The sequence below is a fragment of the Chiroxiphia lanceolata genome, chromosome 9 (genome assembly GCF_009829145.1).
Source record: "Chiroxiphia lanceolata isolate bChiLan1 chromosome 9, bChiLan1.pri, whole genome shotgun sequence".
NCBI classification, from domain to species: Eukaryota; Metazoa; Chordata; class Aves; order Passeriformes; family Pipridae; genus Chiroxiphia; species Chiroxiphia lanceolata.
This window is the reverse complement of record NC_045645.1, coordinates 13,674,358-13,696,475: the sequence shown is the minus strand read 5'-3', so window position 1 is coordinate 13,696,475 and position 22,118 is coordinate 13,674,358. Positions and strand designations below refer to the sequence as shown.

General features: G+C 45.7%; 2 protein-coding genes across 2 annotated transcripts in view; one reads left to right on the top strand and one right to left on the bottom strand.

Moving 5' to 3' along the window:
* Positions 1-12,196, top strand: LRRC40 (leucine rich repeat containing 40). The gene is given in 20 exon segments (XM_032697104.1): positions 1-73; positions 76-153; positions 692-720; positions 722-766; positions 768-854; positions 857-880; positions 1,797-1,870; positions 2,571-2,700; positions 3,072-3,195; positions 3,458-3,600; positions 4,618-4,790; positions 5,505-5,595; positions 5,910-5,954; positions 7,216-7,352; positions 8,319-8,426; positions 9,618-9,670; positions 9,673-9,727; positions 10,511-10,588; positions 10,766-10,951; positions 11,616-12,196. Coding segments are annotated over 20 exon segments (1,839 nt in total). The 3' UTR covers positions 11,722-12,196.
* A 3,169-nt stretch (positions 12,197-15,365) lies between these two features.
* The window catches only part of LRRC7 (leucine rich repeat containing 7), a 115,861-nt gene continuing 109,108 nt past the window's right edge, over positions 15,366-22,118 (bottom strand). The window contains 3 exon segments of the mRNA XM_032696379.1: positions 15,366-17,588; positions 18,794-18,868; positions 21,299-21,391. Of these exon segments, the coding sequence (XP_032552270.1) occupies positions 17,481-17,588; positions 18,794-18,868; positions 21,299-21,391 (276 nt within the window). The 3' untranslated portion in view covers positions 15,366-17,480.

The window sequence follows — 22,118 nt, the reverse complement described above, 5'->3', positions numbered from 1 at the left end:
ATGGCGGCGGCGCGGCGGGCGCGGCCGGGCGGGCCCCGCTTGGGGCCGGGGTTCGGGCGGGCGGCCGAGCCGGAGCCCCGGTGCCGCAGGGGCTGCTGCGGGCGGCGCGGCGCAGCGGGCAGCTCAACCTGGCGGGACGCGGTCTCCGCGACGGTGTGTGAGCCGGGCCGCACCGCCCGAGCCCCGCACCACCGGAGGGGCTGCCGGGGAGCCCCAACACCGCCGGGAGGGCAGGGCGGGGGCGGCACACGGGGAACGGCAGCGACCGGTATTCTGCCATCTGTCTGCAAGGAACTATTTTTTTGTCTGTTTCTGGCGCATTTCCATCAGCTTCTTGTTGTCCGCTCTGGAAACGTGTCTAGAACACCATTGACTGTATAGATATGTATATACATCGCTGTCTGTCTAACTGTCTGGTCCATCTCTGTATGTGTATATATCACACATCTACATCTGTATAAGTATATATTTTATATATACATGTATCTGTCTGTATATCTAATTGTGTACATATGTGTACACATACATCTGTCTGTGTATATACGTATCTCATACCCCATGACAGGAGGGTGGAACACTAAGTGACCATTAAGGCCCTTTCCAACCCAAACCACTCTATGATTTCTGTATAAGAGGAGTTCGAGAATAGTTCCCGAACAATCCAACTGACTTGTGTATGTGTGTGTGGCAGTGCCTCCACATGTGTGGCGGATCAATGTGGGACATTCCGGAGGAGGCCCAGCAGAATCTGTCCTTCGGAGCTGCAGGATCGCTGGTGGGAGCAGACAGACGCTCACCAAGCTCATCTTGCCTCCAACAAGCTGCAGAGCCTCTCGGAGGATGTGCAGCTGCTTGCCCTGCCCTCACCGTGCTGGAGTGAGTACAAGGAGCCCTGGTCAGATGTTACTTCCATGGAGGAGGTGGGGAAAACTTGTCTTAGACTGGTTTTCCATTTCCCTGCAGAAGTGGTGCTGGTGTGTCTTTTCACAGGCATGTAGGGATAGGACAAGGGGGAATGGCCCTTATGCTGAAGGGGGCAGGGTTAGATGAGATATTGGGAAGAAATCCTTCCCTGTGAGGGTGGTGAGGCCCTGGCACAGGTTGCCCGGAGAAGCTGTGACTGCCCCATCCCTGGAAGTGTCCAAGGCCGGTTGAATGGGGCTTGGAGCAACCTGGGATAGTGGAAGGTGTCCGCTGCCCAGGGTGGGGGATGGAATAGGGTGGACTTTAAGATCCCTTCCAACCCAAATCAGTTTGGGGCTCCATGATTTTTGGAATAACAAGTGAGCACAGTACCAGCTCCTGAACCAGCACAGTGCTGGCAGAGCTGCCTCTGACTGGGTGTCGCTCTGTGTCCACAAACCCACTGCCTTTAAAAATACATTATTTATGTTTATATTATATTATTTTGTAATTCTTTGATTCTCAGGATAAAGAAGAGATTGTTACAGGTCACTCTGACAATGGTCTTGTTCATACACTTGTAGTGTATAATCATAGAGTCGTGAATGTCCTGGGCTGGAAGGGACCCACGCGGATCAAGTCAGCTCCAGGGTCCTGTCCTGTGGAAAGATCTGGAAGTTCTGTTATGGACACTTAGGAAGAGCTGTTACTGGGAGTGCAACCCCTTTCCTGCACTCTCCTTCATCTCTAATCTCTGGGCATTGATGGCAGTTAAGGACAATTTTGCAGTTCTATGTGTACAGAATTACTGTGTGGATCAGGTTGGCTTTTTTCTGGGGAAAAAACCCTACAAGGCACAAATTAGTAACTGTATTCTAAAAACTATTTTCTAGGTGCATGATAATCAACTGACATCACTTCCTTCTGCTTTAGGACAACTAGAAAATCTCCAGAAACTTGATGTCAGGTAAGGATGTGTTACATGACAAAAAAGAGAAATATTACACTGACTTTCATGTGTGAATGAGAGATTGCAGGATATCAAACTTTCTTTCATAAAATTAATTCCAGATTATTAACTATAGAATACTATTATCTTGAGAACTCTAAGTTTTGGATCACAACTGGTGATCTTGGGTTTGTTGGAATTGTTTTCACTGATACTCAGTCAAGTCTCTTGGAAGGTGAAAACAGTGATATTCTGAATAATCTCACAAAATAACATTCATTTGATTCAGTGTGGCAATTTTGAGGATAAAACACTTTCTGCCATGAATAATTCACATTGTAAGTAATTGTCTAGGTCTCGTTCATGCTGGAAAGTTCAGAATCTTCTGTTTACTGGGGTAATTTTGTAAATTTGTGCTCAAGGAAAGGTTATGCTGCCACTGTGTGAACTGTATAAACAGAACAATTCACATCCAGATGGAATATTGTAAATTCAGATTAGGATTAAAACTATTCTTGAACAAATAAGTGAAGGTAATTAATTTTCCCAGGAAATTAATCCATTGTAGAGGCCTGAGACAGGTTTTCCTTACAGGTGGCCGTGTCCTGACCAGCAGGATGTGTACAGGCTGTGGAACATGAGTGTTCTGTGTGCATCGTATTCCCAAAAACTCCTTAGTGATTGTTCTTTCCCTTTGTGTCCCATGTTTTCCCACCAGCCACAACAAGCTGCAGAGCCTCCCTGAGGAGCTGCTGCAGCTGCCCAGGCTGAGAAGCCTCCTGCTGCAGCACAACGAGCTCAGCCACCTCCCCGAGGGTCTGGGGCAGCTCCTCAGCTTGGAGGAACTGGTAAATCAGCTTTTTCAACCATATTTCTTTGTGCAGAAAGATTTATCCATGTTTTGCTACAGCTAATTAAGAATCACTGGCTTTGATGGGAGAACTTTGTGAGTATTCCAGTGACCATTCTAAAGTCGGTTATTACGTAGTGGGTTTTTTGGTTGTTCTTGGTTTGACAAATATTTTAGGAAAACTCAAATCCCTTGTGATCTGTCAGTCATGGGAGACTTGTTTCTTGTGTCACACTTCTGCCAGGGAGATCCTAAAGATGTCAGCCAGCTAATTTTAATGTTCTGCCAGTAATTAACTTTGCACTAGCAGCACCCATGGGATAGTTTAAACATCTCTGTCTTAGTCTCTCACTTTTTTTCTGTCTGCAGGATGTGTCCAATAACCACCTCACAGACATTCCAACAAGTTTTGCTTTGCTCGTTAACTTGGTGCGGCTCAATTTGGCCTGTAATCAGCTCAAGGACCTGCCTGCAGATCTCAGTGCCATGAAAAGTAACTCACTTTTCTCACACTATTAAATGCCAAACAGCCAGTTTTGTGCTTATGTTCATATGAGTGCATGTTAGTCAGGTTTTAAAATATATCCCTAAAATTAATGCATTCTCAAGAAAATCAGGTCAGAATTATTAGTTCTAAATTCTGTTTGGCAAAATGTTGTTGCATTTATTTTAAAACCCCGGATAATTATGTTTCTGTGGAAAGCTATTTTTATTTTCTCCTGTTTCTGTTTGTCATTGCACATTTACTTCCATAGGCTTGAGGCAGCTGGATTGTACCAAAAACTACCTGGAAACTGTGCCTTCTAAATTAGCAACTATGGCATCACTGGAGCAGCTTTACCTGAGGAAAAATAAACTGCGTTCCTTGCCAGAGTTTCCCTCTTGCAAGTTACTGAAGGTGAGCTTGGAATGGCTGCAATGTAGTAAACTTTTAAATAATGACAGTTAATTTAAACACAAGTTTTTGTGAAGTGCTGTGATCAAAAATTAATGGTCGTGTGTTTAGAACTCTTATTTAATACACCCCCATTTGCAATTTCTCTTACTGTCCTCGGTATTCAACCTTAAGGTCATTTGGAAGACAAATGTGTAGCAGAACTTTCAGATTTGCAAAATAAATATTTAGAAGAGGAATGACTTAAAACTGGATCTAGTGTTGCCTGTTTTTTCTCTGTGGGAACATTTTCTGGTTAAATTAACATTGTTCATTATCATTTTTTCTTTGTAACTACAGAAAAAACGTACTGATTTTCCTTTTGGCATAATCAGGTATTCCAAGTATTTTGTAGAATTAATTCCTGATATATTTAAAATTGACAATCACCTGTTTAAGAACATCAGAATTTGTTACTCAACTGATAGAGAAATGATTGGGCCAAGGGAATGTCTCTGTTACTGTAGTGTTTCCACTGACCAACTCTGAAGTCAGCAGTGAAAATTTCAAGCTATTTCCTCATTTTCTAACAAAAATCCTGTTGGTGTGTGAAGTTCAGTGTCTTGGTGAATCCAGCGCATGGTCTTTGGGCTAAGGAATCATTCACTTTTTCCTTTATAAATTAAACATTTCCAGCAGGGAGATGAGAGCTGCCTTTCAGCTTCCTCTAACTTTGAATTTCAGAAGCTTCTTGAGCAAAGGAGTTGTTGACAAGTTCTTGGCAAAAGTGGAACAACTTTATTCCTGGCTGGGAAATGGGACTTGGAGCTGAGGGTTCTGTGGTGGGTTCAAAAAAGCTGAGTCAGTCCCATGTCTCTGGATCTTCAGAGGCTTTGATATTTCGTAGGCAGAAGAAAGGGAATCAAGATCTATTTTTGTTCCACATCATCATACGTTTCTGCTGATGTCATGATTTAGGAGATGAGTTATAAAGCAATTTTACCAGAGTACCATAGTGGTAGGTGCTGTTTGTTCCCATAGGAATTACATGCTGGTGAGAATCAGATCGAAATCCTCAATGCAGAGAATCTGAAACACCTGAATTCCCTGTCTGTGCTGGAACTCAGGGACAACAAGATCAAATCAGTCCCCGAGGAGATCACTCTGCTGCAGAAGCTGGAGCGGCTTGACCTGGCCAACAATGACATCAGTAGGTAATAGAGAAAGCTGGGCTGGGGCTCGGGGGGGACATGGTTGGTGGCAGCTCATTCCTGGTGGATCACACTGGGGGAGGTGCAATTAAGAAAGGACTTAATCATAAAATGAAGGAACCCTCTGTATTGTATGATTGCTCTGATCAAACTGGGCCTTTCTTAAAAATTCTGTGTTCTGCCTGTGACTTACATTTGACTTGTAAGTGCTTTGGGGAGGTCTGAGGAGCTGAAGAAGGGTCTGGAGCACCAGAGCTGCGTGGGGCTCAGCTGGAGAAAAGGAAGCTCAGGGGGGACCTTCTGGCTCTGCAACTCCCTGACAGGAGGCTGGAGCCGGAGGGGGTCGGGCTCTGCTCCCGGGGAACAAGACAGGAAAAGGGGAAACGACCTCAAGCTGTGCCAGGGGAGGGTCACGTTGGACCTCAGGAGGAATTTCTTCCTGGAAAGGATGGTCAGGCACTGGAAGGGGCTACCCAGGGAGGTGGTGGAGTCCTCATACCTGGAGGTGTCCAAGGAACAACTGGATGTGGCACTCAGTGCTCTGGGCTGGGGATTGGGCACAGGCTGGACTCGATGGTCTGGGAGGGCTTTTCCTACCTCAGTCATTCTGCATCTTTTTCTTTGAACTTGAGCTTCAGCATCCCATCTGACAAACCATTGCAGATTCTTTAGCAGTTGGTTTGGAGCTGCTTTGGAATGAGTTGTTTCCATCTGCAGGTTGCCTTATACATTGGGGAACCTTCCTCAGCTGAAATTCCTGGCACTGGAGGGAAATCCTTTGAGAACCATCCGGAGAGACCTGCTGGAAGTAAGCACTGGAGTTTGGTTATGTTGCAGGTGAACATTTGGTGCATCCCCGCAGTGTGGGCAGCAGGAGAAACATGAAAAGCTAAAACTGTGGAGCCCAAGGTTCAGATCAGAAATTTTCAGCTGGAATTGATAAAGTTATAAATAAGCAAGTTCCTAAGATACTGTGAGGAGGGTTTTCCTGTGGGATTTTAGGTAGAATTTTTAGTCAGCAGTGCTTGGGCTCCACCTGTGTGGCTGGAATTGTCCCTCTGCATTGTTTCACCAGCTGCATAAACCCTGCTTAGTGACTTGGTTTTTGTTTCTTTTTTAAAGAAAGGCACCCAGGAACTTCTGAAATATCTGAGAAGCAAATCCAAGGTATGTTGCTTTATTCCATTTATTGCATTTAAAGAGATTCTGAGAAATCAAAATAAATCAGAACCTAGGGAGAGTGGTTTTTAAATCCAGGCCCTTCCAGTTATCCTGAAATAATAGAGATTTCTTTACTCAACATTTGCTCTGATATTTCTGTTCTTTTCCTTAATCTTAGATAATACTGAATAACAAACATGCCCTTATTGAGGATTATAATTTTAAAAATAATCTCAATATGCGTCATCTTTGTACTTAAAAGGGACCTTGATTATAGATGCATCAGCTTTTCTTACCAGTGCTGTGTGACTGTTCCTTTTCCAGTGGCTGTCCCCACCTGCCAGAGGATGGCAGCATTAATTAGGCTTCTGCAGCAGAAAAAATTCCTTCCAAATGTCAGCTTCCATGCAAATCTGACATGTTAACTCCACAAAAATTAATGGAATGCTGGAGTAAAAGCTCAGTCTAACAGATAATATAATTGTGATAAGACAATTAGCTCATGTCTTGCATGTACAACAGTACTTACAGTTTTACTCTGCCTCTTATGGAGCTAAACCACTGGTGGTCCTGTTTCTGTTGAGGTTTAAATTGGGAAAAGCCTCTTTTTTTAGCTTATTTCTTACCCTTTTGCCCTTCTTTAACCAGAGATTAACTAGTTGTGGTTGGGCACAATTGTTGATAGACTTTAATTCATGAATGCTGCTGAACTTTCAGAGAGTTTTGTTGAATTTCTTGGAGTGGAAGTTGGATTTATGGTATGTTTGGACTCCTAGCTAAGTTTCATCCTACTCAGGTGGGTGGGAATCCCCATCTCAGATGTCCAGGAGCTTTTTCAAGTGGATTGTGGGGAATGATCAGAAGGAGCTTCACAAAGATGGGTGTGCTGAATGTTTATAAATATTGTTTTAACTGATAAATTGTGGTCAGGTTTGCTGGTGTGGATGTAGGTGCTCTAGATCATAACTTCCAGTCCAAATTCCCAGTTTCTCCCTGTTTCCAGCTCCTTTCCCCACAGAGACAGAGCCTCACAGAGCAGCAGCCACCAGCACATCTCACCTGCTTTTCCAAAATCCAAGTTAGCCCCTCTCCCTCCCACCCCCCTAAAAAAACTCAAAACAAATAAAGCAGAAACCCAGGACACCAAAAAAACTTCCTTAGAAAATTATTGGAATAATCCGAATTAGATGATCTTCAGTTGAGCCAGGAGTAAAAGAGGTGATGGAGGTGCCTGGGACACACCCCTGACTCCTGGATCCCCCAGGAGTGTGACTGGACCCCTCTGTTGTCTGCAGATGATGGACCTGGCCCCAGTGAAGAGCCTCCTGTGACAGCCATGACCCTTCCCAGCCAGGCAAGGGTGAACATGCATGCCATAACCTCACTGAAATTATTGGAGTACAGGTGTGTGTTTGGAAATATTACCTGTTCCTAAAGCTGCAAGAACACTCCCCTATTTTTTGGTTGTGGTTTTTTCCCCCTCCCTTTATTACATACCGAGCTGTTCACAAATCATGCTGTATTTGGGCATTTTCCCCTTTAATTCCTGTGCTCAGATTTGGATTGCAGGGGTTTACTTATTCATTTGTAATATCAAATACTTCACAGTAACTCACTGAAGTGCTGAAAACCTTCAGATGCTTTTGGTACCTTTTAAGGTCTTTACAATTTTTAGTAAGTCTCAGAACATCTTGTAGTAGGTGAGTGTCTCCTCAGTATTTTTTAACTGTACCTTGTTAAGCTGGGAATGGGAAAGAAAACCATGAAGGACTTGGGGATGTTGGTGGATGAGAAGCTGGGACAGGCTGGGAGAACTGGAAGGTTCATCCTGAAGGAGAGGAGGCTCCAGGTAGACCTTAGAGCCCCTTCCAGAGCCTAAAGGGGCTTCAAGAGAGCTGGAGAGGGACTTTGGACAAGGGCCTGGAGAGACAGGACAAGGGGGAATGGCTTCCCACTGGCAGAGGGCAGGGTTAGATGGGATATTGGGAAGGAATTCTTGGTGGTGAGGGTGAGGAGGCACTGGCACTGGCACAGAGAAGCTGTGGCTGCCCCATCCCTGGGAGTGTCCAAGGCCAGGTTGGGTGGGGCTTGGAGCAGCCTGGTAGTGGAAGGTGTCCCTGCCTAGGGCAAGGGATGAAGATGAGCTTTAAGATCCCTTCCAAACCAGACTATTCCAGGATTCCAGGATTCTCTGATACTTGCTGACAGGGCAGTGGTTGGAGCTTTCTGATCAACAGGCCCACGCATTTCAAATTGTAGCTATTTACCTGTCTGTTCTACTGGCCATCCTCTCTAAAAGAAGGTGAAAATGCCTTGTTAATCACCAGAAATGATGAACTGGTGTCACTTGGCTCCTGTTTCTCCCTTCAGTGAGAAGCAGGCAGCAGAGATCCCCGAGGAGATGTTCGATGCCGTGGGCACCAACCCTGTGGCCACTGTCAACTTCAGCAAGAACCAGCTGAAAGAGGTGCCCCCAAGGTATTGTGTGAAAGTCATTCCTCATCTATGACTTGCTTTTCTGCCTTTGTTGTCAGCATCTTGTCTTTCCTGAAGCTGTTTGCACTTTGTTGCTGTGTGTGCACACAAATCAAAGTACAAAGAAATACAGTGAGACATTTGTGTGTCTTGTACAGGAGTGTGCAGGTGGGGCCTGGAGTCACTTCTGTCATCCAGAGTCATGGAAAATCTCTGGCACTGATGGCAATAATTAGTCTTTTTGCATTAGAGGAATGTTTTGTGTTAGGAGGAAGATTTGCTGGATCTCTTGGAGCCCAAGAAAACAACCAACACTGATTTTTTAAGGACACCACCACATTGTGGAATTGATCTATGCCCATTCTCAGACCCAAGTGTGCTTAATGTTTCACCTTTAGCACATAGAGCTTGAAGAGGTGCAATCTCAGGGGAGAAAAAAGTCCATTTTCAGTACAATCTCTAGACACTGGATTTTGTGAGCCGGTGTTTGTTCTTCCTGTGCTTTGTCACTGTATCAGAGGCTGTTGCATTCCCTGGGATAGGTGTGAGTGGGTATGCAGCTGCCTCAGAATTCCATGCCCATCCAGGCAGGAGAGAGAAGTGTTTTCTCATTTAATTGCATTTGGTTTTAGGGCTAAACCAGAGATTCTATTTGGGGGGTTCTACAATGAACTTCTCAAGCTGTTAAATAATTTACACCAAAGCATCTCAATGTAACGACCTTCTACAAGCAGCAGCAAATGTTCCTGGAATTTGTAACAATGGAGCAGAAACAAAAGATGGGAAAAAAGAATTTCTTTCAGTTTGTTTGGCTGCAGAAGAAGGTGGATAAGAGTCAGTGTTAAAACATCTCCAGGTCAGGAGATGGCAGTGAAGGTCACCTGTGCTCTGGTCTCTGAAGTAGCTCTTGACTGCATTTACTGAGGAGGCTTTTGTAGTAAAATTTACTCTCTGAATCAGAGAGAGAAAACATGATCTCCTAATCACTGTAGGTCAGTGAGCTTTGCCTTCATCAAGTGTAAGGTTTGAGGAGCAGCAGCTCTCACAGGTGACATCTCATTATCTTCACAAAATTATTTCAGAATTGTCAAGAAACAAAATGTGTCCTTGATTTGTAGAAGAAAGCAGTTTTTAAATAACTTAGAATGCAAGCATGAGCTTCCATAATTACAGTATCTCCTTTTTGTGTTTCAGGATTGTGGAGCTGAAAGACTCTGTTTGTGATGTCAACCTTGGCTTCAACAAAATCTCTCTATTTCTCTGGAGCTGTGCAGACTCCACAAATTGACACATTTGGATCTCAGGTTGGTGGCGTGTGTTGAGTTCCTTCCCTGGGAACTTATTTTCCTGCCTCCCTGAACCAGCCATCTGTTCCAGTGGGATTGCAGCACTGGGATCAGTTTTCATTCCCAAAATGCCTCCGTGGTAGAGCTGAAATAGCCTAAATTTGGACCTTGGTTAAAGAAAACCCAAAAAAACAAGTGGACCAACTCTGAGACTTGCTGTGAGGAGAGAGATGGTGCTATTTGAAAACACATCCATCGCCCTCCAAAAGAAACACACACACAAAAAATCCTGGGAATTAGGACAGTGAAGGTTCAGATCTTGTCACACTGCTGGAAACAGAAGCAGTGCATGGCAAGATGTTATTTATGTCGTCTTACCTCCCCTGACTCCTGAGAAATGCTCTTTGCATTGTTCAGCATCTGGATTAGCTCAAACCATAGATTTTGGAGAGGTGTGGTGATTGACTGATTTACTTTGGCTTCAGGATCTGGGCAGTTTCCTAAGCTTTCCTCTGCAACCCAAGGAGCTGAATTTCCAGGCAGGTTTATGGAGTTGTTGGGTGCCTGGGAATACTTGGGAATCTTTAGAGGACAGGCTTTGAGTCTCCTCCTGGCAGAAATGTGAATCCAACCTGGCTGGCATTAGCCAGCAGCTGTACCTGGGCATGGTCTCGCCCCATTTCTGAGGCAGTGAATTGGCCACAGACAGCGTGGATGTGATCAATATGTTGTGTCCTGGGGATTCTCAACTAAAACCTTGAGCAAGTGAATGATTATTGTTTGTCTTCCTTTGATACACAGAAACAACATTTTGACATCTTTACCCAAGGAAATGGAAGCACTGACAAGACTGCAGATAATCAATCTTGCTTTTAACAGGTGAGCAACACTCTAGATTTTTTTAATAAAATAATAATCAAAAGAACTGGGCTGAATTTGATATGATTTTCCTGTGATGTAAAAACAAGGAGACACCTGGCTGACAAGTTGTGGGCTTGAAAGCCTTGTGTTTGTGTTTCTGACTTTCCCTGCTTTGCCTCCTTTCTTTTCCTGAAGATTTAAGGTGTTTCCCAGTGTCCTGTATCACCTCCCAGCCCTGGAGACCATCCTGCTCAGCAACAACCAGGTGGGGTCCATCGACCCGGTGCAGCTGAAGGGGATGGACAGGCTGGGAACGCTGGACCTGCAGAACAACGACCTCCTCCATGTGCCCCCAGAACTGGGGAACTGTGAAAACCTGAGGTGTGTGGTTTCACTGGGGACCTGTTTATACAGTTATATTCTGAGTTCTTCAGGGAGTGTTTTGTCAGAGGAAAAAGTGCTCCTTGGCAGGAGGATATTGTTTGTGGAGTCTCAGTGCCCCAAAAGGGTCTCTCTGACTATCTGTAAAACAAGGCAGTTTCTTCCATAATTTCTCACTATTGTAGAGAATTGGAGGAGTTGTTTCATCATTTCAAACCACTGTCAAAGGTGTTGTTTTGTATGAAGCTCCTGGCAGAGCCTTGGTTATGTTGCCTGTCCAGTCACACTGTGGTACAGCATGGACAGGCCAGGCTTAGCAGGGAGATTGGACCAGGTGAACCCATTGTGGTCCCTTCCAACCTGAACCGTCCTGGAATTCTGTTTCTGCATTCCAGAAGTTCTTTTCTCACTCCTGCTGGCAGAGGCTTGCTGCAGTAGTGGGGTGTGTGCTGCAGTCATACCCCCCACTGATTTATTAGCATAAATTAAAATTCATATATCTCTAAAGCCAAGCTGGTGTGAAGCAGGGAAGCAGGAATTAAAACTTTTAGTAGAACAGAAGAGGGATTACTTAGGGATTCCAAAAGATTCAGCAGTCTGTATGCAGTGGATGAGTGTGTGCCTACAAGAAGTCTTTATCTAAGTGCAGATCCCTGTTTTCCAGGACCCTGCTGTTGGAAGGGAACCCATTCCGCACCCCCCGGGCTGCAATCCTGGCCAAGGGCACAGCTGCAGTGCTGGAATACCTGCGGAGCCGCATTCCCACCTGAACCAGCTCCTGCCCTGGGCTAGCAGGGATCACAGGACAAGGGGCTCCACTGGCTCCCTCCTCCTGCTCCTGCCCAGGCCAGAGCATCCACGAGGCTGTTTGTATGTTAAGAAAGAACTGACCTGTAAAACATTCCCTGGATGCATGTTCCAAGGGGGATCTCAGCATCCCACACTCTGTTTACACTGTTTGTGATAAAGGAGCCATGGTGCTCTCTGCAGGCCAGCTGAGCTTTGAAGAGAGTTGTCAAATCAAAGCCTTTGGCGAAAGGGAATACTTTTGATTTTTGTATCCTTTTTTTTGGTCTCTTTTCACTGCTCCCCAAAAACTTATTCCTGGTCTGTGGTGGTAAATACTGGCGCTGTGAGGGGTGACCAAGGCTGAGAAGTACCCCCAGCTTTGTGCATGGCTCACCTGAGGGCAAGAAGGTGGCTGGTGTTGGCAGCTGCACTGAGATAATAAATGTGTCCCTTGGATGTCTGGCTTAGGTTCTTTAAGCATGTGCTGTAATTAAGTTCTCTAGACAGTAACACTGAGATACTTTTCTTGTTTAAACACGCTTCCATGTCCTGAAAGCGATGCCCTTAAATGATAACGGTGCTGCAGTGTGGGTATTAATAATAAACAGAACCACAGAATCCCAGAATCACTGAGGTTGGAAAAGCCCTCCCAGCCCATTGAGTGCAACCTGTACCCCGTTCCCACGTTGTCACCCAGCCCAGAGCACTGAGTGCCACCTCCAGTCGTTCCTTGGACACCTCCAGAGATGGGGACTCCACCACCTCCCTGGGCAGCCCCTTCCAATGCCTGACCACCCTTTCCAAGAAGGAATTCCTCCTGAGGTCCAACCTGACCCTCCCCTGGCATAGTTTGAGGCCGTTTCCCCTTTTCCTGTCTTGTTCTGTGGGAGCAGAGCCCGACCCCCCACCTGGCTCCACCCTCCTATCAGGGAGTTGCAGAGAGCCAGAAGGTCCCCCCTGAGCTTCCTTTTCTCCAGGCTGAGCCCCCCCCAGCTCCCTCAGCTGCTCCTGGTGCTCCAGACCCTTCCCCAGCTCTGTTCCCTTCCCTGGACATGCTCCAGCTCTGGGTGATGAATGGTGGATCCAGTTCCCTGGATGATGGAGCTGCTGTTGCTCTCAACCCCAGCCCTCTCGTTTCCATACATCTGTCCTTTCATACACCAGTTGTCCCCAAAAAGCAGTAAACACTGAGTTTTCTTCACCAGCTGCATCACTCCCATTCCTTATCTGATGTCCCACAGTAGCAAGGAGAGTTGCCCGATTTTCTAGGCCCACTTCCAGTGGGATGTGGGGAACGATGACTCCTTCCTCTCCCTCCCAAACCTTCCATCCTTCCCGACAGCAAAGAAATGACCCAAAAAATTACAATAAGGTGACGTTTTTATTATTTATACAATAAAGAGACTTTTTAATGTTATTCAAAACACTTTTTTTTTTTAAATACTGAAAAATTTGGGTACACCAAAGCCGAAAATGGCTCTGCTAATACTGCACAGCGGCGGTTCAGTCCCTGGGCTCCCTATGGACAGAAGCATCTGCAAAATGCATCAACACCACGCACGGGCCGGGGCCCCACAGGGCACGGGGAGGGGACAACCTGCATGTGCCAAGGGACGAGAGTTGATTGCACTCAATCAATAGATTTAAAATAGAATTTTTGAAGTACCTTAGACAAAATCAAAAAAAAAAAATTTTTGTTTTTGTCCCATAAAATGAAGCAGCTTTCAAGTTCAGTAAGTCTTTTACTGCAAAAAACATGAAGTACATTCACAATCTATGTTAATAAAGTAGTAAATATTTCCTCATTCAGCTTTATTTACAGGAATACTGGAATTCAACTGAAAAGTACAGTCATCTGGAATATAGCAATCTTTGAACACATACAAAAATGACCATTTCTGTATATAATTTAAGCTCAAAATCACAATTATCTCAAAATATTAATTACAATACAGCCATCTCCATCATAATTAAACATGTCTTTTATAAAATGGTAAAATCTTTAATAAAGGAAGCTGTTGGTTCTGAACCGGATACAGTACTCACAGGTAGAAAACTGAAGTGATGAGCGAGTGCCCTGCCCGGGGAGGGACACGAGGGGGGGACACGAGGGGGGGACATGAGCCACCGAGGCAGCCCAGAGACAAAGGCCCTGAGTGCCAGGGCTGGGGTCCTCACACAATGCAATGGTGTCATTCAGTCACTTCCACAAAATCGGCTGGAATCATCCAGGAAGGGGATTGGCAAAACGTTTTTCTGTTTTTTTTTTATTTCAATTCCATGATTTGAAAACGGTGCCTTTTGGGATTGGGTTGGCGGTGGCCCTGCAGGCTCCTGGAGCGGCCCACGGTGCCAACAGCCTTGTTCCCAAGCACCCAAACCCCAGTGGATCCGTATCCCATCAAACTACTGCCCGGAAAGTTGTATCGGCATGGCCACAGGGAATGACCCAGGGCCTGAGTGCCTGGGAATGAGGGGATGAGGCCAGACGGCTTTGTGCGCTTCAAAAGGGAATTGTGGAGTCTGGAAGGGAGAGAAGGGGGCCATGCCAGCCATGGGCAGGGAGCTCAGACTGCAGAGAGAATTCCCACCTTCCCCAGTGTGGGATTTCTAACTGTGAAATCCCACCAGTTCACAGGATCACAGGATAGCTGGGTTTGGGAGGGACCTCTGGAGATCACCCAGTCCAACCCCCTGCCCAGGCAGGGTCACCTGGAGCAGGTGACAGAGGAATGCGTCCAGGTGGATTTGGGATGCCCTCCCTGGGCAGCTATTCCAGGCTCTGCCACCCTCCATGGAAAGAAGTTCTACCTCGTATTGAGGTGGAAGTTCTTGCATGTTTATGGCCAAATCCTGCCAAGGTGGGTGCTGACTCCACAGCCCTGTCACCTCCTGTGCCGGTGTGTGACCCATGTCCAACCCTGATCCTGTTGGACAGGGTCTGCCTGGCTGGGAGGACATGGACCACCCCCCCTGTGTCCTGAGCTGGACTGGGCAGCACAACCCTGGCTCCGGCCCTTCTGCTGCCACAGACAATTCCCAGGAATAACCACCCTGATCCCCACTGACCCTGTACAGACCCGGGTCTGACACCGTGGCCTGTCTCAGCTGATCCAAATGTGTGTAATTTAATACAGGGTTTGCATTTCCTGTTGCAAATCTCCTTACCAGATATATACACATCTATAAATAAGCATTTTTGATTGCATAAGGTAATTAATGCTATATTACAGCAGAGAGGTTTCACAGAATCCCAGATTGGTTTGGGTTGGAAGAGACCTTAAAGCTCATCCAGTCCTACTCCCTGCCATGGGCAGGGACATCTTCCACTAGACCAGGTTGCTCCAAGCCCTGTCCAACCTGGCCTTGGACACTCCCAGGGATGGGGCAGCCACAGCTTCTCTGGGCAACCTGCCAGGGCCTCACCACCCTCAGAGACAGGAATTTCTCCCCAACATCCCATCTAACTCTGCCCTCTGGCAGTGGGAAGTGATTCCCCCTTGTCCTGCCCCTCCAGGCTCTTGTCCAAAGTCCCTCTCCAGCTCTCTTGGAGTCCCTTCAGGCACTCCAAGTGCTCACTAACAGCAGCAAACCAACATCCTGGACATTCCATACTCCTTTTTTCCTTGGATTTTCCTTGGATTTCCTTGTCTCTGCTCTCAGCTACCCCATTCACCCCCAGTATTGTCCTGCTTGGTCCCTGCTCAGAGCCACTGGCTGGCACAGCCACCCAGTTGGCATCTCCTGTTCCCTCCCAGGGGCTGGCACTGCCACCAAATACAGATGCAGACGTGGATGTGCTATAAAACATCTCGAAAAGCAAGATTTGAAGATGTTAAATTGTTGCTGTTGGAACACCTGGCTGATAACTCCCGTAGTTTGTCATCACCTGGATACGAACTGTGAGCTGGCACTGGGAAAAGGGGGGTCTTGGAGGCTTCCTGGGGTCTGGGCTGGGCTTTTTCCTCAAAAAATTTTAAAAAAGCATTTTGAAAGCAGGTTTTTTGCTTTCTTTTTCCTCCCCCATCATCGCCCTGTGCAGGACTCCCTGTGTAGGGGGACCCCTCAGCTCTCCAGGGCTCAGCTCTGTCCCTCCTCTCCCAGCAAAGCTCCAAAAGGTCCCACAGCCAGGGAGGGAAGGTTTAGGAATTCCTAGTGGCTCTTGGAGGCAGCAAAGTGGAATATCCCTGGCTGTGTCTGTGGGCTGTGGCTGCACCCTTGGACGTGGGATTTTTGGGTGGGAATGAGTCCAGCCACAGACAAGCCCGGTGCCAGCTCTCCCTCAGCCCTTTCTCAGGGAAATGGGATCCCCTGAAAATACCTGAAGGGAGGTTTCCCTGTGTTTTTTTCATCTTGCTATCAGGTTTAACCATGCTGGAGCCCTGAACCACCAGCAGCTGTCAGGACTCTCTTTGTTGGGAGCAGCACCAGGACTTGGACCTGAGGGTTGTCACACTGTGCCCTGAGCTGGGAATGCTCCTCCCAGGCTGGCTTGGTGTCACTCAGTGTCACCTGCTGTTCCCTGGGATGTGTCAGCTCTCAAACCTACTCCCATTCCCTGTAAAGGACTCCTGATCAAATCAAGGATCACATAAAGCCTCTCCGATGGCAATATCCCAAGCAGGGCATGGCCCAGCCTGGAGCCAGTGAAGATACACAACAATGTCCATGGGAATGGGGGATGTGAGTAAAGGGCCTCGAATTGGAAATTAAAAAAGTGAAATAATAAAATTAGCAGCAACAAAAGAAGTTTTACTGCCACCATCACAACCTTCCTCCATCTGTGCGCCAAACCTGCCTGTCCTCGGGGTTCTCCTGTAGTGTGTGCACATGGAATCCATGGGAAGTGCCAAACCAAAGGGATTAACCCATTCCAGAGGGAGTTAACCCATTCCAAAGGAAGTCAGAATCATAGAATCATAGAATGGTTTGGCTTGGAAGGGACCTTAGAGCTCATCCCATTCCATCCCCTGCCATGGGCAGAGACACCTTCCACTAGACCAGATCGCTCCAAGGTCCATCCAACCTGGCCCATTCCAAAGGAAGTTAACGCATCCTAAAGGAAGTTTTAACCCATTCCAAAGGAAGTTCACCCATTTCCATGTGGGTTTTTGTACCGAGGTCCCAGAGTTCAATTTCAGAAGTCTCTCACCCTGTATATGAATTGTTCCTGATCCCTACGGAGCCAACTATACACACGGCATATGTACAGGTATTTTCATAAGGCATAGAATATCTTTGCATTGAAAATAAATGAACATTATTAAATTTAATTTAATATATTTCTTTGAGGTGTTTATGAAAATATTTTTTTCTCTATACTTTTGTATGTGACATGATAGAAATATTTCATGGGAAGTACAGGTTAATATAGTTCATCTTTATAAAGGCATATACAACTCTGAGGCAGTGTTTCTGATGGACAGCAGAATTCCTAAAGGATTTGTATGTGCTTCTGTGTTCTGAAATTATATGAAATTGACTTTAAGAAGTAACTTGATTAAAAAAACGCACCAATGCACAGCCAGAGGCTGACAAGTAAAACTAATACGGAGCCACATGAACAATATATTTATATAGTTAATATATTTTTCCCGATGATTGGTACTAACATAGAGTATTATACATTTGGCACTACTGTTTGCCATTGGTCCAGCAATTGGCAAAAATTGGTTTCCTATGTATAAATCTGTTTGAACATTAGATCTGGCTAGACATATTTACTATTTATAAAAAATATTTAGACAGTAAGCTCACGTTGAATAACAAGGTCTACTGTGTTCTGGAAACTCTTCAGTAGAAGCACAGCCTTCTCGTGTTCCATATGTACAAAGCTGTGTCCATTGGCCTGCAACAGGGACAAACACAGGAAAAAGCTCTATAGTGGCTTCATTTTGGGGGAACAAAGGGGTGGATGGAAATGAAAAGCTAAAATAAATAATGAACATGAGGATCCCACAAACACTGAGCACATGTTTCTCTCGCCCTCCGTTGACTTCGAGCAGGGGCTGGACTGGAGGCTCCAGTGAATACTTCATTCCCACTGAAATGATCCTGTGACTCTGGGATAGTTTGTGTGTTTCCTGAGGAAGCATAACTCTGGGATGGAAGGCTTCCATATTCCAGGTGCCGTGCTGCATGCATGGGCAGGATGGGCTCCGTTTGGACACAGAGATAAAGAGGGAAGTATTTATAAGCTGTTCTGTCAATTAAATCTCACTACAATAATCTCTCTCTTGTCTGTTCCAACATTATTTCAAAAGTCAAATGTTAAACATAATTACCCACAGTTCACTGACTGTGCTTAATAGGCCCAAGTAGAAGATCCACCATTCTCCAGGATAAGGGACACAGTTCAGGACACAGTTCAGGAAGGGGATCAGGCCCCATGGCCATACCTGCTCCAGGTACCTCCTGAGCCTCTTTCCCAGGCTGAGCCCCCCCAGCTCCCTCAGCTGCTCCTGGTGCTCCAGACCCTTCCCTAGCTCCATTCCCTTCTCTGGACATGCCCCAGTCCCTCAATGTGTCTCTTGTCTGAGTGGCCTAGAACTGACCCCAGGACTGGAGGTACCTCAGCAGTGCCCAGTGCAGGGGGACATCACTGCTCTGGGGCTGTGACCACACTATTTTTGATACAAGCCAGGTCACTGGCCTTCTTGGCCACCTGGACAAAAGTTCAGCTAGTAACTCTGCTATAAATCAATATTAAACTATATATAGTTTAAATAATAACAGAACTGTCAGTTAACTCATAGAATCACAGAATATCCTGAGTTGGAAGGGACTAATGAGGACCATCGAGTCCAACCCTCAGCCCTGCATAGGACCATCCCCAGGTGCTCCAGAGGATCATCCAAACACTCCTTGAGCTCTGGCAGCCTTGGTGCTGTGACCACTGCCCTGGGGAGCCTGTTCAGTGCCCAACCACCCTCTGGGGGAAGAACCTTTTCCTAATATCCAACCTGAACCTGCCCTGACACAACTTCAGGTCTGCACCAGCACCACTGCATTTCTGAGCTGCCCTCAGCCCCCCAGCAGTCCCTCCCCCTGTACCTGCAGGATCTTGTCCCCGGGCTGGAGCAGGCTGGACGCGGGGCCGTCAGGCTGAACCCTAGTAACAAAGATACCCTATAAGTCAAAGTAACACAGGTTAGGATGCCATCTCCGAGACCTACAGCCCAAAATACAGGTGCGTCCCTAACTGGGATCTGGGGGCTTTATAGACTTGGGCTAAACACCAAACTCCATTTTAATCTGTTTGTAACCAAACACTAGGTTGGGTTTCTAGCAGCTTCAGCTACTTCACCCAATAAATATAATTGTGGGTCATTTTTAACTAAGATTCCACCTCACAAAATACTGTCCAATATGAATAGAGTGGCAGGGTTATCAGGAGGGTAATTAAAATGGAGCAAGTATTAATTTATTAGAATAATCTGTACCATAATCTACACAGTAATCTTTGTTTGCTTCCTCTAGGAAGAAAAAGTTTAAAAAATGTCTAGAAAGCAGGTGATTATTCAGCCCTTGAGATCTTCAGTTCCACAGGCTGTGGGACAGACCTTTAATCCGGTCTGAGCAGTGAAAGGCTTTAAAAGAGGAAAAGTTATTAAAAATAAAGGATAGTTATAGATTTGTTTTCAGAATTTCAGTACAATGTGTTAATAAACCCCCAAATCAAAGCTTGGTTCCAGCTGATGAGCACATTAAACTCCCACAGTTCATCAGCTCCGGCCCCTCAGTTCTGTGCTCTCCCTGCTCCAACAGGAATCCAAGACTAAATGTGAACATTCCCATTGCTCCCAGGGACACCAGGAAATCACTGCTTGGCACCACCATCATGTGCATCCCTGAGGGATTTTACAGTCTCCTGAGCAAGGCCCTGCCCGGTATTCCCAGTATGAAACCCGAGCTCCTTGGGCAGCCATGGGCTGCTGAAACCTCATCCCTGTGCCATGAACTTGTGGCAGGGTTCTGCTGTGCCAAAGGAATGGTGGCTTCTCCATGGCTTCTACTGTCCTCTCATCCCAGTGACATCAGTATTTCATTTAAATATGACAAATCTGGTGTCACAGTGTGGGAAGTGATGGTTCAGAGTAACAATACAGAAAAACCCTTTAACTATTAATTTCCCTCCCATCACTCCCTGAGTTGCATTCCTGTGAGTGGGAAAACCAGTTCTATCTCCAGCTGTTCCTGCCCTGCCCCAGATACATTCAGAGTGGAACAGGGACCCTCCTTCAGTCACTTCAGCCAAGTGACAGCCAGGAAAGTCCAGCTTAATTCTACCATCCCACCTTCAACTGTGCAAAACCAGGCCCCAAGTTATAAAGTGCAATTCCAGAGTGAAGTCTCCAAGGACACCCAAAATGAGAATGTTTTAAAGGACAGTAGTTAAAATTCCTGGGTTTTATGTACATTACATGGAACTACTCTGGAAGTTCAAAACAGGGATTATCAGTCCCAGAAGCCCAGACTGGTTTGGGTTGGGAGGGATTTTAAAAGCCCTCTTGTTCCAACCTCCTGCAATGGGCAAGGACACCTTCCTTTGACCAGGAATTCAGACTGTGTCAGGTTGGTATTTCCAAGCCTATTTTACATTCTCAGTCAGTTTTCTGTTGTAATTCAGAGAGGTGGGGAATTGATTTCTTTAATTTGCAGGCAGATCTCAAAGTTTTGAAAAAAGATGAAAAGAGAGTTTTAAAAAATTTCATCATTTGCAAAACATTCTCCACACTTATGGAAGTTCTGACTGTCTCTGCAAACAGAATCCAGGATTATCAAAGGACATCAACTCCAGGAACCTGTTCAACAGAGAGGTGCCAAAAGTGCTCATTTTCCAACAAACTCCACTCAGTTTTATTGCACCAAACAGACAAATTCACAGGTCTAAGAGTCCATTTCCTAATCCTACAGCCCCTGAAGCTGGGAATCACCAGGTGGTGGAGTTTTTCTAGGCTTCCTTTTATCACACAGAGACCTATCTTAGACTTCAATTCCCAGAATGAATCCTGAGTCTCCCTGACCACCGTTTCCTCATGGGGACATTCTTAATTCCCAGTGCAAAAGATACTGGTGCCACGGGGTCTGCAAGGATCCAGTGATCTCCAGTTTACAGGCCACGCTGGTTTTATTTGACACAGCAGCTACAAATCCTGGCATTCCAGATACTCGTACGCTGGTTTGGTGTTAATTTAGTTAAAAGTTTAATCAGGGCCAAAAGTGACTCTTAAATGTGAGAGACACAATTCTCCAGAAAACAGCCTGAAAAATTCTTAGACATGGAATATGGGCAGACACCCATGGGATTGATGTTTGATTCTCTCATTTTCATTAACTGGGAAAAGAAAGTAAACACACACACAAAAAACCCCCAAAACAAATAAAACAACAAAAAAAAAGCCAAGTGTGGGGAAAAGTCTTTCAATAATCACAACAGAAGGACATAAACATCTCACTCATATTCTCCACATCTCCATAAACATCTCACTCATGTTCCATCATGTCCCACTCTTCCACTCTAAATAAGGACCAGATAGAGAGAAATTCCCAACGTACCTTATCGGAAGGTTTGAATGGATTTCCTTGTCCACTTATTCCACCACTGATACTAAACCCCAGGCCAGGATTCTTCTCTATCCTCACACAAAACTAGGTTAGAAAGACAGGGCAGGGTAAGTGGATGCCAACATTAAACCCTTCCTAAACCACAGCATCCTTCTTCCCACACATCTCGTTCACCATCAGTGGGATGAGATGAGCCCTGCACTGCACAATGTGGGGAAAGTCCAAGAAACATTGCTATAAACTGGAAGTACTGGCATGATTTTAGCACACAGTGATACCATAATATTCCCTATCATTCACAGATTTTTGCATGGATTTTAAAGTTTCATTTTCAAGGAGGAAAAAAACCCTTTAGACTTGTGAGATGTTCACCTTGGCCAAATTTTTCACTTAAACGTTGGGATAAACCTGTCAGTGAGGCTTAATCTGTGCAATTTTATTTTTCCAGAAGGAGACACTTGTGCAGCACCCCTTGGACAAAGCAAAGGATATATACTCAATAATATATATCCCTATATACATATAATATATATAGGGATATGTATATATATAAATACTCAAAGCTCAGGGATCTTCAGAGCATTGTCAGGTCAGGGCACAGGCCCACAACCTGCACTGAGCACCACCCACTTCTACCCCAGGAGACAGTGCTGAACCTTCTCTTTTAGTCAGTGACTCTAAATAGCATTGGGTCATTGAATATAAAAAAAATTACTTCAGAGGAGCTTAATGACTGTGTACTGAGCTGGGCTTAGCACATCCTCGAGCCACACAAGCAACTGGTTCTGAACATCAGGGATGTAAGACAGGG